The sequence below is a fragment of the Dryobates pubescens genome, chromosome 20 (assembly GCF_014839835.1).
Source record: "Dryobates pubescens isolate bDryPub1 chromosome 20, bDryPub1.pri, whole genome shotgun sequence".
NCBI lineage: Eukaryota > Metazoa > Chordata > Aves > Piciformes > Picidae > Dryobates > Dryobates pubescens.
Window position 1 is genome coordinate 15,779,965 of NC_071631.1, and position 13,154 is coordinate 15,793,118.

Consider the following 13,154-nt stretch of genomic DNA (forward strand, 5'->3'; position numbering starts at 1 on the left):
CCAGTGGTGCTTGGTGCTGGGCAGATGCTGACAGCCACACCTCAGCATCCTTGCTGGTGGTTTTGCTGGCATTTGCCAAAGCCTTTAAGAGGAAAGGAAAAATGTGTTCATTCTTCCTCTCCTTCCTTTCCTTCTCCCCTTGCGTCCTCCTCCCGCCGTGCGCTGAGCTCCTGCGCTGTGTCCACGCTGCCCGGAGGAAGCAGAGTGGGTGTGGGGCTGCGGCTCCATCTGGGAATTGTTCTTATCAAACTGGTTTATGTCAAAAAGGAATAATAATAATAAAGCCTTTGATGGTAACCAGGGAGATCAGGAGGTACGCTGCTCCCAAGGCCTGACCTACAGCTCATGGTGCTTCCTGAGTCTTTGCAGGGAGTTTTAGGGTCTTTGTGCTGCAGCAGATTTTGTTGCATGCCTGAAATATCTTGGAGGAGCAGGGAGAAACAACTGGGGGCTGGTGCAGGGAGCTCGAGCTGCTGGAAATGGCTTTTGGAGAAGCAGGGAAGAAGTATAAGAAAAGCAAGTTTTGTGCCATAAACTGGTATATTTATGACTGGAAAGTTTTGGGTTGAAAAGGTCATCAGCGGTCAGCTGAGAGAGCAGCAGACGTGGTGGCTGTAAAAGCGGCTTTCCCAGCTCACACCCTGCTCTGCAGTGGGGACAGGAATGTCCCATAGGGGTCCAGTGGCCCTGTGTGATGGAATATAGATGGTGAGCACCAGAGGTGTGAGGGACAGTGCCCAAAGCAGTTGGGATGCTCATGGGGAGCTGGGGTGGAGTGGAATTTGCACCCATGACACTTCTGGGGAGGTGGGCTCGGTATGGAGAGCTCACGCTGGGCCTGCCTCCTCCCCTTGTTGTGCAGGGATGGAGTTTCCAGCCCTGCCTTGGACACCACGTGAAAATGAGCCATGCACATCTGGAAGCAGAGTGCATGCACGAAGCGCTGCCAGTTTCTGTGTTCCTGCAAATTGTGCCTGATTAGGGACTGCTGGGAAGTTTGCAGCCTCCTTGTGAGGGCTTCAGTGTTCTGGCTGACCCTTGCTTCCCCTTTTTCTCCCTGCAACTACCATGAGCAAGTATATGGTGGAAATGGGGGTGGTGGTAGGGGGTGGTATGTCTTCCCTACCTTGAGGTGCAGGCACTACAGTTTCTCCTGGAGTGGGATGGATCCTCAGCTGCACGGGAAGGCTCTGCGATGGGAACGTGCCGTGCCGTGTGTGTGTTAAACTCATTAGAGGATGAGCAAGGGTTCTGAAGCCTCTCATCTCTATTAAAACATCTGTGCTGTCATGCAGTGCTGGGTTGGTTTTGTTGTGGTGTTTTGTTTTCTTTTCTTTTCTCCCTATTTGGTCTTAATATTAAAATGCAGTAATTAATTATATTTTTTTTTAATAATTGAAGTAATTAAGTCAGTTTTCTGCTCAGAAACTAAACTGCACCTCCCAGTTTCTTAGGAAAGTCTGACCTGAAAATAAATGAGAAGAACAAGGGCATGAGACCAAGTTTGTTTTAACTGCATGAGGTTCAGGCAGATGCAGTTCCTGATCCTCTTTCCACTTCCTTCCCCTGCAAGCATCCCCCACCGTTTAATCAACACCAGGGAGTTGAGCTTCCTTTCCCTTCCCAGGCATGGGGGCTGCCAGCCCGCACCACCAGTGCAGTAGGGATCCCCACAGCCCCACTGGGAACACTGGGGCAGCTGGCTGTATGCTTGGCTGGGGCTGGGATGGTGTGCCTGGCCCAGGCTGGGGACAGTGTTTCCCTTTCCAGGCTCTCCGCATGCACAATTGCCGGAATTGCTGGCTTGGTGTGAAATGCTTCAAGCTGGGCTCCAGCACTGGCGTGAGGTCTCTGGGGCCAGCAGCAAATTCGTCCCATGCACACAGATCACCAGGTAAATGGGCAAAATTCTTGGGCTGATGAGGCTCAGAGTGCACAGAAGGGTGTTGGTGGGGGCAGAGCTGTGCCCTCACAACCCAGCTATGTGCTGCTAGATCCACACATAGAGGGTGCTCACCTGCAGCACCCTTCCCTCTGGCAGGCAATGGGACCAGGTGCCTGGTCTGAAACCCACCTTAGCACTGGTGTAAATTCAGGGTGACTTCATTGGTCCCCATGGAGGCAGAGGAGACTATCAAGAATATGCACATGTGGGGCATAGAAAAGACTCAGCTCTGTTTTCAGATTAGCAGGGTGAGAGGATGGATGCTGGTCCTTCCCTGGCCCTGATCAGTGCAACCAGATGCACTACATTCCCTTGTCCTGCTCAGGGGTAAGCCAGTACTCACTCTGCATGCTAACTTAGAGTTATACCTAAGATGAAGTTAAACCTTGATCTTCACAGCTGTCTGCTTGCTGGAGATGGGGAGAAGAGGCTGCAGGGACCTTGTGTCTGTGATTTTTCCTCCATCTGCCTGGCTCTGATGGGCTGTCTCAGCTCCAGGGCTGGCCCAGAACATCAGGTCTGCTGTTTCCCCAATTTCTGCAGTGAATATCTTGGGTGTAGGCTTGGGGACCATCTTCCCCATGTCACACTGTATTTCCTGTGAGCAGCTGTGCCCCACATTGAAACCTGTTTGGCTTTTTGCCCCCTTGATTTCACAGCAGTCCCTTTGTATCTCCCATCACTAGCTGTTAAGATCTTCTCATTTCCAGCTCTTATTGGCCTGGTTGTACCATAACCATGTTTGGGTTTGGATTGGGGCTTTTTTTGTTCCCTTGGCAACGGTGATCTTTGCTTGCAGCAGCTCTCTCCCCTGTGGTGCATCTGCGTGTGATGCTTCTTGCAGTCCCATCCCCTTTTCACCTTCATTTCTGCTTACTTTTACTGGTGCTGGGTAGCCAGGATGACTGCAGATGGAGCCCTAATGATTTCTGCTTTGCTGCTGAAAGTGTCTCATTTACTACATTTTAGGAGTGCATTTGCTTTAACTGCATGGCATTGGTGGCTTGTGGTCACATTGGGACCCCCCAGTGCAGTAAGGTCTTCGGTGCTGATGCACTTTTCATGAGCAAAAACTTTACTAAAAGATCTTTAGTTATTGACCCTCCATTGTTCTTCCAGGTTTTAATCTCTGTTATCTTCAAAGTCACCTGACCCTTTCTGTGCAGTACCCTGGCCCTATCTGTAACAGGGGTTGTGAAGCTCCATGGCACTAAGGGCTGAGATCTGCCCATGCTTCCTTCATTAAGAAACTCAATTAATTGCCCAGAAATCTTCATCAGCAACCCTGGTTTGATTTGTTAAACTTTTCCCATGATGTTGGCTTCCTTGCGAAGGGAAGTGTGACTGGCACTGAAGTGTGGCTGTCCTCACTCTATTTCCTACTCCTTTGGAAGCAGGAAGAGCCTGAAGCCTTGGGAAAGAACCTTTCTTCGTGACAGTTCCTGCGTAATCAGCGGGGCTGGATTCATGCTGTCACCTTCATGAAAGCATGGGTGGAGGTGGTGGGAACTGCGGCTCTGGTTTTCCTTCCAGAGTCTCCCCCTCTCCTTCTCAGCCAGTACCACTGGCACTTCCCAAGGAGCTGGATTTGGCACTGCTCACCATCACAGCCAGGTCTGGTTGTATTATATGCCAGGCCCCCATTTCTGAGAGATGGCTGTTACATGCCCCTGTTTCCCCACCTGAGATCACTCCACCTCTTCCTGGTGGATTCAGAAACAGAAATGTTTTTTTGGGCAGAAGCACAAGAACTGAGGAGGTGCAGGGAGCAGAGGAGTGGAAAGGGAAGGTAATTGCAACAGTCTTTTTGGCTTAGAAAGATGTGACTCACTATTCCTTCACCTTCAAAATCTGCCCTGTCTGGGTCGTTATACATCTGGCTCTGGCTGTTACCCTGCACTGGTGCTGCCTGTCCAACAACAGCCAAGGGGATGGTGCAGCCAGTGCTGCCCGGTGCCTCGGCTTGAGGAGATGCCCTGGGGAGTGCTGGACCACTGCAGATGCTGGGAGTTGGTGTTGAATGGTGCAAGAGCCCCCATCTACACACTACAACCTGGAAAGGCTAAGAAGGGTGTTTCAGCAGGAAAAGAGATTTGGACCCTCAATAGAAACATTAGGTGGTTAATAATAATACTTAGCTGCTCTTACATAGTACTTTTGAGCAGGCTGTCTCAAAAGCATTTTATAGAAGAGGTCAGGATCAATAAAGAGTTGTGGGGTTTTTTTCTAATTAAAATAGGATGAGGAAAGGGAAGGTGTGGGTGAATTACCTGCTTTTGTGTACAAGATGATTGAAGATTCAGGCAGCACCAATGACTCATGCCACCTCCTCGAACCAAATCTGACGCTCATGACTGCAGCAGATCATGAGACCGATAAGAGCTGCATGGGTTCAGAAAAACCCTTGACTTGTGGGAGGAAGAAAGTCTGCCTGAAAAACTGCATTCTTAGCAGCTTGCAGGGAAACTGCACTGTGCTGTTTAAAATGCATGTAGATAGGAAAGTCCCTTTTCTGCCTTAGCCTGTCTTGATAAGGGATCTTCTAACACTGATACTTAAAATCTCCTTGGGGTTTTTTCTCATGGAAGTGATTTTCTAGATCTGCTCCACACCTATGTCAGGACAGAGGCAGAATCCAGCACTAGCTGCTTCTGAAGGAGGTCTGGCTGTGATCTGGAGATCAGGAGAGCCCAGGGGTAAGGTACCCAGGGAACAAGACTCAGGGTTTCTTGTGTCTGCCAGCTATCGTGGCATTGATCTAGTTTTTGCTTGGTATCTACAACTAAGTGATCAGCACATTTTCCAGACTGTCTGTTTGAGGGCAGGAAATCACTTCTAGGCCAACAAAACAACTTTGCAGGAAGTCTATTGCTCATCTGAAGTGCATGATGAAGGAAAAAGGGCTGGGCAGTCAGTGCACTTGGTGGCCTGGGTTAGTAAGCAGACAAGAAATGTTTCCATTGTAGCAGGGAAAGGCATTATCCTAGATCCCTCCTGTAGCCAGCAGTTTGCAGAAACGGGCTTGTGCCTCAGGCAGCAGTTGCTGCGTGAAGTATCCTCAAGGTCTCCCTGACCAGGAGCTCAAGGTGAGTCCGCTGATACAATAAAAACAGTGAGACCCTTGGCTATGTAAGCAAGGGGAGCAGCAGCAGAGATGAGATCTGCTCTCTTTTCTTTTGAAAAGTGAGTTCTCTCTGTTAAATAAAAAGAAACACTTGTGAATTGTTGGGAGAAAGGAGCAGGAGAGCCAAGTAAGGGACTGAAAAAAACACCTGACATGAAGGACAGAGGAGCAGAACCAGATTAGAATAGAATAGAATAAACTGGGCTGGAAGAGACCTTCAAGATTGTCATGTCCAACCTATCACCCAACACCACCTAATCAACTAAACCATACATTAGTTTATCAAAGGGAATGTAGTTGACAAGACCAGTGTGGGATGCTCAGGGTCCTTAATCTCCTCGATCTACCAGACAAGAGTGAAGCAGGGCCTGTGCTGAAACTGTATTTGGATGAGTAGTATAATGCATGCTTGTGCTATGCTGACAGGGAGCCCCAGAAACCAATTCCAGGTAGATTCTGCATCCCACTGGGATGGGTGCTCAGTTTCCCAAGGTTGCTGTCTTTCTTGAGCAGTTAGCTAAACACAAGCTTTTGGGTTCAGGATGCAGGTAGAAAATGAGATGAAATGGTTATTTCATGCAGACTGGACAAGTAAAAGATGTTTGTGGTCTTACACCCTTGTAAAGCCATGTGTTTGACCATGGCTAAATCAGATAAAGGTGCAAGAAAGTCTCCAGGAGAGAGAAGGATGGGCTTATCTCCCTAGAGGAAAGCTTGCTCTCCTCCTCTGCTAGCAGGCACTTGGGTTACTTGCTGTGAAGCAAGTTGTTTACATACCTTCCTGCTTTAAATATTTACTATTAGAGCTCTGGATATTCTTGCTACTCTTTAGTAGATGTAGTTTTCCATCTTCCTCTGCCTTTCTCAGTGCCTTAGGTGCACATGGGTGCAATATTAGCCACCTGGTTTTAATGAAAATGAACTCCTACTTACAGTCCGGATATTTTATTTCACACTTCTTGGAGCTCTCCTCTAGGCCTGTTGATTTGCTAAGCCTTTATTAGATCCAGGATGATAACATCATCTTTCTTAGGAAATGCAGAGTGAGCCAAGGAACTGGGACTGAACCAAACTGCCTCTAACTCTTGTGCTAAAATACTTTGAGCTTCCTCACCAGTTTCATGAGCCCAGCTCATGACACTCACTATTCACAGCCCATCAAACAGTTTTGGTTTTTTTTCCTGGTGGTTTACTTCTTTTTGCCTCTGGTTGACCTCAAAAGCAGAGTCCCCATCACAGTGCCTCAGTGATCCCCATGTGACTTAGTTCAGGAAGTGCCAACAAACTCTAAGCAGTGAGCCTGATTCTGAATCTTATGGGGTGTGCAAGAGGGCAGACTGAACACCAAAAAAAAATGTGCTCAGTTCTTCCCCACACTTAAATGTTGTTTAAGTTGTGGTGGTTTTTTTGTGATGCTGATTTTTGTTTTGTCTTGCTTGGTTCATTTTTTCCCCCTCTTTAAACTCACTCTACAACCTTGCAATGACAATGTACCAGGGAGTTCTGATGCTTAACGGCCTTCACAAAAGACTGATCTAGGTTCTGCAGTTTTTAACCAAGTATCTTTTTTTCCTCACTCAATAACTGAGGTTAATTATTGACAGCTATGGTTTTGCCTACTTGAAATGGATTGTGGGCGTGATCTGCCTCTGACCACTTGAGCAGACTTGAAAAATAAAGCCACTTTATTTGGAAAATTGATGCCAGCAGTGCAGGTCAAACAGTGTGTGCCTCTATGCAGTGTGGCACTGCTCCCTGCAGAGCGTGTGTGGATGTGGGGAAAGCAGGGACATGACACTGGGCACTGAGCTGTGGGTCCATGTTCACTCCTGCTCTCCTCTAAAGCATCAGGGACAGGTAGTGGTGTTCAGGAGTGGGGCTGCTGGGGAGATGGGCAGCTGTGGCTTTATGGATGGTGTGTGGCATGGGGAGGCATTTGCATCTGTGTGCTGCAATGGCAGAGCGATGTGAAGCCTCTTCCTGTGCTCTGTTGTGGTGTGTTGGTTTCTGATGTCACTGGCAGTGCAAGAAATGAAAGAGATGAACAATGGTCTCTGCAGAAGGGGAGGAAAACCACTGTATACCTTAAAATAACATACTTCCATTTTAAAGGGATGTTCTCAAGATTATTTAAGTAGTTCTCATGTTTTAAAATAATGCCTTTCCTTGGATTAAAACCTCAAGCTATTAACAAATAGCTGGTGCTGTTGGTTTCATTTTCTGGTTCACACACACTCTTGGGCAGTCTGTGGTGTCTGCAGACTTTGGAAGTGTAAAATTACATGTGACAGAAGTGATGAAGCATGTGCTTTCTGCAGCACCAGGCACTAACAGTGCTACTGTTCTGCATAATTTTTCTTTATGGTTCACCCAAAGTGGACAAAAACCCAGCCCAGTAATTCTCCTTTTCCTGTTGATGTGCCTGGACACGTTTCAGTGGGTATCATCACTTTTAAATGATGCTAATAAAATACAGGGTGGGGAGGATAAAAGGGGGGTCAGGAGGGCAGGATCTGAATCAATACGGGAAGGGAGAAACATCAGATAAGGAGCAGAAAGATGCACAAAGGGAGTGGGTGTGAGAAGTGGCAGGGAGGCAGCCATGGATGGGGCTAGTGTTAATGCCCAAAGCTGGCACTGGTGTTGCTGGCTCTGTCTGGAGAGGAGTGAGCTGTGGCAGCATGGGGCTCAGTGCAGGTGTGCCCAGCTGTGTGCTTGGCTTTGGAGCGGGTTTTACAGCTGTCTCTGCTGCTTTGGTGGCTTGGGTTTGGTAGTGCTGGGCCAGCTCTGCTAGTGCTCCAGTTGTATTTTGAGAAATGACAAAACCAGCAGTGTGTCCAAACAAGGGCACATCGGGAATTGGATGGGATATGGGTGCTCGAGAACATCAGTGGTGTAACGGTGCCATCCATCTCGTGGGCACCCATGGGTTGGTCATCACCCTCTGACCGCGGGCTTGGGGCTGACCGGGAGCAGATAGCCGACAGCGGCGTCCAGCCCCTACTTTGAGCTCTTTCCTGGGCCGGGGGGATGCGGCATGTCCGCGAGATGCTGTGTATCCCGGGGCGGGGGCAGTGCCCGACTCCCCCGCGGGTGCCCCTTCCACTCACCAACCCACCGGGGGAGAGGTGCGGGGGTCCCCGCCCGCCGCTCCACCGAGGGGCCGGGGCGGCGTGTGACGGGCGTGGGGAGCAGCCAGTGCGCGGCGAGGGGGCCGGGCCGAGCCGGGTCGGGCTGGGCTGGGCCGGGCTGGGCCGGGCCGGGCGGCATGGCAGGCTGCCCGCCGGAGCGGGGGGCGGCCGCAGCCGTTCGCCCTCCGCCATTCATTCGGCCGCAGGCGGCGGCGGCTGCTGCTGCTCGAACCCGCCCGCCCGCGGCTCGCAGAGCCGGGGGGCAGCGCCCTGCGCCCCGCCATGGCCGACCCGGCCGTCAACGCCCACCTGGAGGGCATCATCTCCGACTTCGAAGGTAGGTCGCCCTGGGGATTGCGGCGGGCGTGAGTGAGTGTGTGTTAAACCCCGAGCTGTGTGTGGGAGCTGCCGCTGCTGTTTGGGCTAAACTGAGGAAGAAGCGGGGAAGAAGTTGTGGCCGGGCAGCGCGGAGCCACCCGCGCCTCTCGCAGGCACCGCGCTGGTCTGGGGGCTGTGGCGGAGTAGGGTTGAGCACTCCCCGGGAGCCCGGCTGCCTTCCGCTTCTCCCCGGCGGTGCCCAGGAGGTGGACCCGGCTTCTGACGGGGCTTCGCTGCGGGTAACCCTCCCCGAGTAGGCTGTGAGGAGCGGGGGCCCAAGGGCGGCGGGGGCCAGCCCGCATCCCCTGGCAGCCAGCGCAGCTCCGGGGCCGGGGGTATCGGTGCCGCGGCTTTTGTTCGGAGCAGCGTTGCGGCGGGTTTTATATGCTAAGGCAGGATCCTGCGGGATTTTTTTTTCCTTTCCTGCCTTTCCGAGTTGGTTTTTGTAGACTTTGAGCTGCAAACTCAGCCTGACATGATTGAAAGTCTGTGAAACACCACTCCTTTCTGTCGGCTCCCAGATTTTGGACGCAAACACAGCCCTGGAGTAGCTGGGCGGTGGATAATGAACCTAAGTTTCCTATATGCCCATAGTGGGATCTGCCCACCCTGGGAAGCTTTGCAGTTGTCCCATGGCAGAGCTCCAGCTGCCCGACAGCTTTGCTTTGCTCTCCGATGGAGGATCTCCTTCAGTCCCCTTGGTGTTAGGACTGGGATGTCTTCTCCTCGGGCATCTGCAGCTCTTGCCCCGTGTGCTGGCTTTTTCAGGCAAGAAAACAAGCTAGTGGAGAAGCGTGCTGCTGCCAGACGAGAGTTGGAGATGGGCAGAAGAAGGGTGGAGGGGTTTGTCTGAAGCAAACGTTGAGAGATCAGCTCAGGAGAGCTCATCTTACGGAGCCGGAGTTTGGAAGAGCAGCTCCGTCCCTACGCACTCTCGCATCCTGGCAGCGACCCAAACTGAGCTTCGTGCAGCGGTTTCTAGAAAAAACAACCAAGAAATAGTGGAGATCTGGGGGCCGCGGTGAAAGCTTATCCAGGGGCTGTGCGCGTCTAGCTATAGGCTGAGAGGACTTCACCGCCTCCTGGTGAACCCAGCCTTGCCTTCGGGAAGGAGCTGGTGGTGTTTTTCCTGCTGGGAAGCTGAGGAAGCTGAGAGCACAAGGGTTCCTCTTCCAGGTCAGGCAGGAAACGGGTGGCAGAACTGGGGTCCCTGCAGGCCTTGTCTTGAGGTTTAGCCACATTCATGTCCTCTTTTTCCATCCCCTGGGCTTTTTTTCAGCTAAAGTCGGGAGTGGAAGGCTAAGTGTGAAATTGAAGGAAGTCATGTCCCTGTGGTCTAAGAAGTGTGGGGAGACAGAGGGCAACCCAAATACACCATCGGTTTGGCACTCGGGGTTCAACGGCGTCTTTGTAACTGTCCTTTGGGAACTTGTGAGCTTCCCACCGCAGGGCTCCGAGCTCTGATGTAATTACAGCCTTCCCTCTCGCCTGCCCTGATTGCATTTAAATCTCTGAAGAATGAGTAATTCCCTACTTGGGTATGATAAAGACTCTGCTGTGAGCCTCAGGGCCGCTTGTTCGGGCTCTGTGTGCTCCTTGGTGGCACTGAGCCGCTCTGCAGTGCGATTTATTTTGTCAGTCCATGGAACACTTTATAGTTCCTGCCTGTGCAGAGGGAGAGGCAGGGGAAAGCTCTGTGCATCAGAGCCAAAAGCTTTGGCCTTCCCCTTGAGCAGGGACCCGGGCTACTGTTTCACAATTTAATTAGTTTTCTGAGTAGCACAGCAGCTTCCCAAGAACAAGGCAATTAATTTCTGGCCTGTAGGGCAGGAGATGCAGTGTTTGTGTCTGCTGGGTGGGTATCTCAGCTCCGGGCAGCCCACGGCCAAGCAGGAAAGATCAGCCCAAAATACCACGGAGCAGAAACACCAGATCACCCAGCAGCCAGAGCCCTCTTTGTTCTTGCTGGTTACACGCTGCCTGCCCTCCCGAATCACCCTGGTTGTTCCTGCCTTCACCCTGGTTGTCCCTGCCTGCTTGCCTTGTAGCATCCCTCCCTGGTGTAGGGTTGACAGGGTTCTTGTACTTGCCAGGTTCCAGAAGACAGGGAGTGGCTGCCAGGCTCTCTGAGCCCAAGGAGATGCAAGGGCCCTTTGGGAGGGAGAAGGAGTATGAGATACTTAATTCCAGGTTAGTTTTGAAATCAGAGCAACATATGAAAGGGACAGACAGCACAGCAGCATGCCTTCTTGTGCCTGGTGATGCAATGAGGACTGGTTGCACCCGAGCAGCAGTATGTGTGATCACCATGCACCCAAGCCAGTGGGTCCTGCAGGGAGGGCATCAGTCATGTTAATTTGATTGGCAAGAGCTCCTTTGTCTCTTCTGGGGGAGAGTGTTATTAGGTCTGCGGTTTGCCAGGATTTACAGAGCATAATACTTCTGCCCCTGGGTTTATAGATTTTGGCAGGTTTTTGGAAGTGTGGCTGGTTCAGCTGAGGTTGCAGCAGCGCTTCCCAAACTCACCTCTGGCTCAGAGGGGCTTTGGGTCACTCAGCTCCTTGGAGCCTCAGACAGGGACTGCTGAGTGGCAGGGAAGGGAACATGTAGCATTAAATCAACCCAGGTAGTGGGAGGCATGTGCAGTGTGTTAATGTTGTGTAAACCCCAAACCATCTTGATCCTCTCAGGTTGGGTGATCTGGGAGTGTGGGTGTCTGTGATATTTGACTGCAGAGAGAGGTGTGGGTGCTTACGCTCACAACTTTGGCTGGTTGTAAAGATACCCAAAGATAATTCCACTTAGAAACATGAAGGTGATCTGAGGGCTAGAACACCTATCCCATGAGGACAGGCTGAAAATTGGGGTTGTTCAGCCTGGAGAAGAGAAGGTTCTGGGGAGACTCTCTTGTGGCTTTTCAGTACTTAAAGGGGCCTACAGGAAAGAGTGGGACAGACTTTCTGTCAGGGAGTGTAGTGATAGGATAACAGGGTTAACAGTTTTAAACTAGAAGAGGCTGGATTTAGATTAGTATTAAGAAGAAGTTTTTTATTCTGAGAGTGGTGAGACAGTGGCATGGGCTGCCCAGAGATACTGTGGATGTCCCCTCCTTGGAAGTGTTCAGGGCCAGGCTGGATGGGGCTTTGGGCAACCTGATCTGGTGGAAGGTGGGATCCTGGTGGGATGTGGTTGCTGCTGAGCACAGTCCTGGCAGTAACTGAGGTGCATTTTTTCTGGCAGTCACTGGTGGCAAGTTGGCAGCAGTGATGCTGAGTGCTCTTTGCCAATGCTGTCAGTCAACACCAGCTTCATTTCCTCCTAATGTTGAAACACAAAACGTCACAGTGGATGCAAGCTGTGAATGATGGTGAAAGGTGCGTGGGGCTGGAAGTGTGTGGAGCAGCAGGGTGGTGTGGTGGGATTCAGTGTGATGTCCAGATAAGTGCATGGAGCAGCAGGGTGGTGTGGTGGGATTCAGTATGATGTCCAGATAAGTGCATGGAGTGGCAAGATGGTGTGGTAGAGCTTGTGGGGGGACATGCAGGCTTGCAGCTTTCTCTGGCAGAAACCACGAGGCAGCCTTTGATGGTTCTTAAGCCCTGATTTATCCATTCCCCATAGCCCAACTCCCTTGGGGAGCAGGTGTTCACTGGCAGGTGAGCCTCAGCACTGCTGCAGTCTGAGCTGTTGTGTGCTGCATGGAGCTGGGTACTGCAGGCAGGGAGCCTCCAGCCCTGCCAGGACATGTCAGTGCTTCCAGGAAAGCTTCTCTGGTCATGCTACTTCTATTTTCTTTCTCACTACTGAATGCTTTCCCTGCAGACATATACCTCTTGTACTGTCCTGTGCAGAGTATTTCTGCTATGTCAGCCACAGACTTTGTCTCAAGGAGCTCCTGACTTGTGGAGTTCAAGACCTGTCTGGATGCATTCCTGCGTGACCCTGCTTTAGGTGATCCTGCTTTGGACATCTTTAACATTTTCTCAAGCAAATGCCTAGGATGTCTCTGGGACACATGGCCTTGGTGCATCTCCCAGGCAGCTTGATTTTGCTGTGTCTGCTGCCATGGGGAGCAGCTGCTGCCTGCATGCTGCAGATGCTGGGACTCAACCCTGCTGCTAATATTAGCAGGATCATGCCAGAGGGATGGTCACTATGTTATGTAGGCAATGTTGCTTTACTTCAACACAGTGAAGAGCCACTATGAAAAGGGAAAGGAGGTGCTCCATGTTTGTGGAAGCATCTCACCTGGGTTGAGGGTGTCTTCTGTAAGCCCTGCCTAAGGGTTTGCAGGTTGAGTGCTCACCTGGCTTACGTGCATGGGAGTGGGCTGGGAGTCTGGGTCTGTGACTCACTGACCCAACTGTGTGAAGGTTTAGTGCCTGGAAAAGGAAATGCAGAAAGGTCTTTCAGATTATATCTTGGATCATCTCAACCCTAGGACTGAAGCAAATCCTGTTTGATTTCCTGGGCTGGCTCCACAACTGTGATTAGTCTCTTTCGGTACTCTTCATCGCCAGCCCAGCCTAGGTAGAGCCTACCCAGCTGATGGATGTAGCTTGCTGCTCCAAGACCG

The 13,154-nt window shown here is 51.2% G+C and overlaps 1 protein-coding gene across 2 annotated transcripts in view; it reads left to right on the forward strand.

Annotated features, from left to right (window-relative positions):
- The window catches only part of SEPTIN9 (septin 9), a 98,860-nt gene that overhangs the window by 20,013 nt on the left and 65,693 nt on the right, over positions 1-13,154 (forward strand). The window contains exon 1 of one of the 2 annotated variants that reach the window (XM_054170565.1): positions 8,320-8,537. The exons of the other annotated variant lie outside the window; for it this stretch is intronic. Within the exon in view, the coding sequence (XP_054026540.1) occupies positions 8,483-8,537 (55 nt within the window). The 5' untranslated portion in view covers positions 8,320-8,482. Of the gene's footprint in view, positions 1-8,319; positions 8,538-13,154 lie in introns of those variants that run through there. 2 annotated transcript variants of the gene reach the window in all.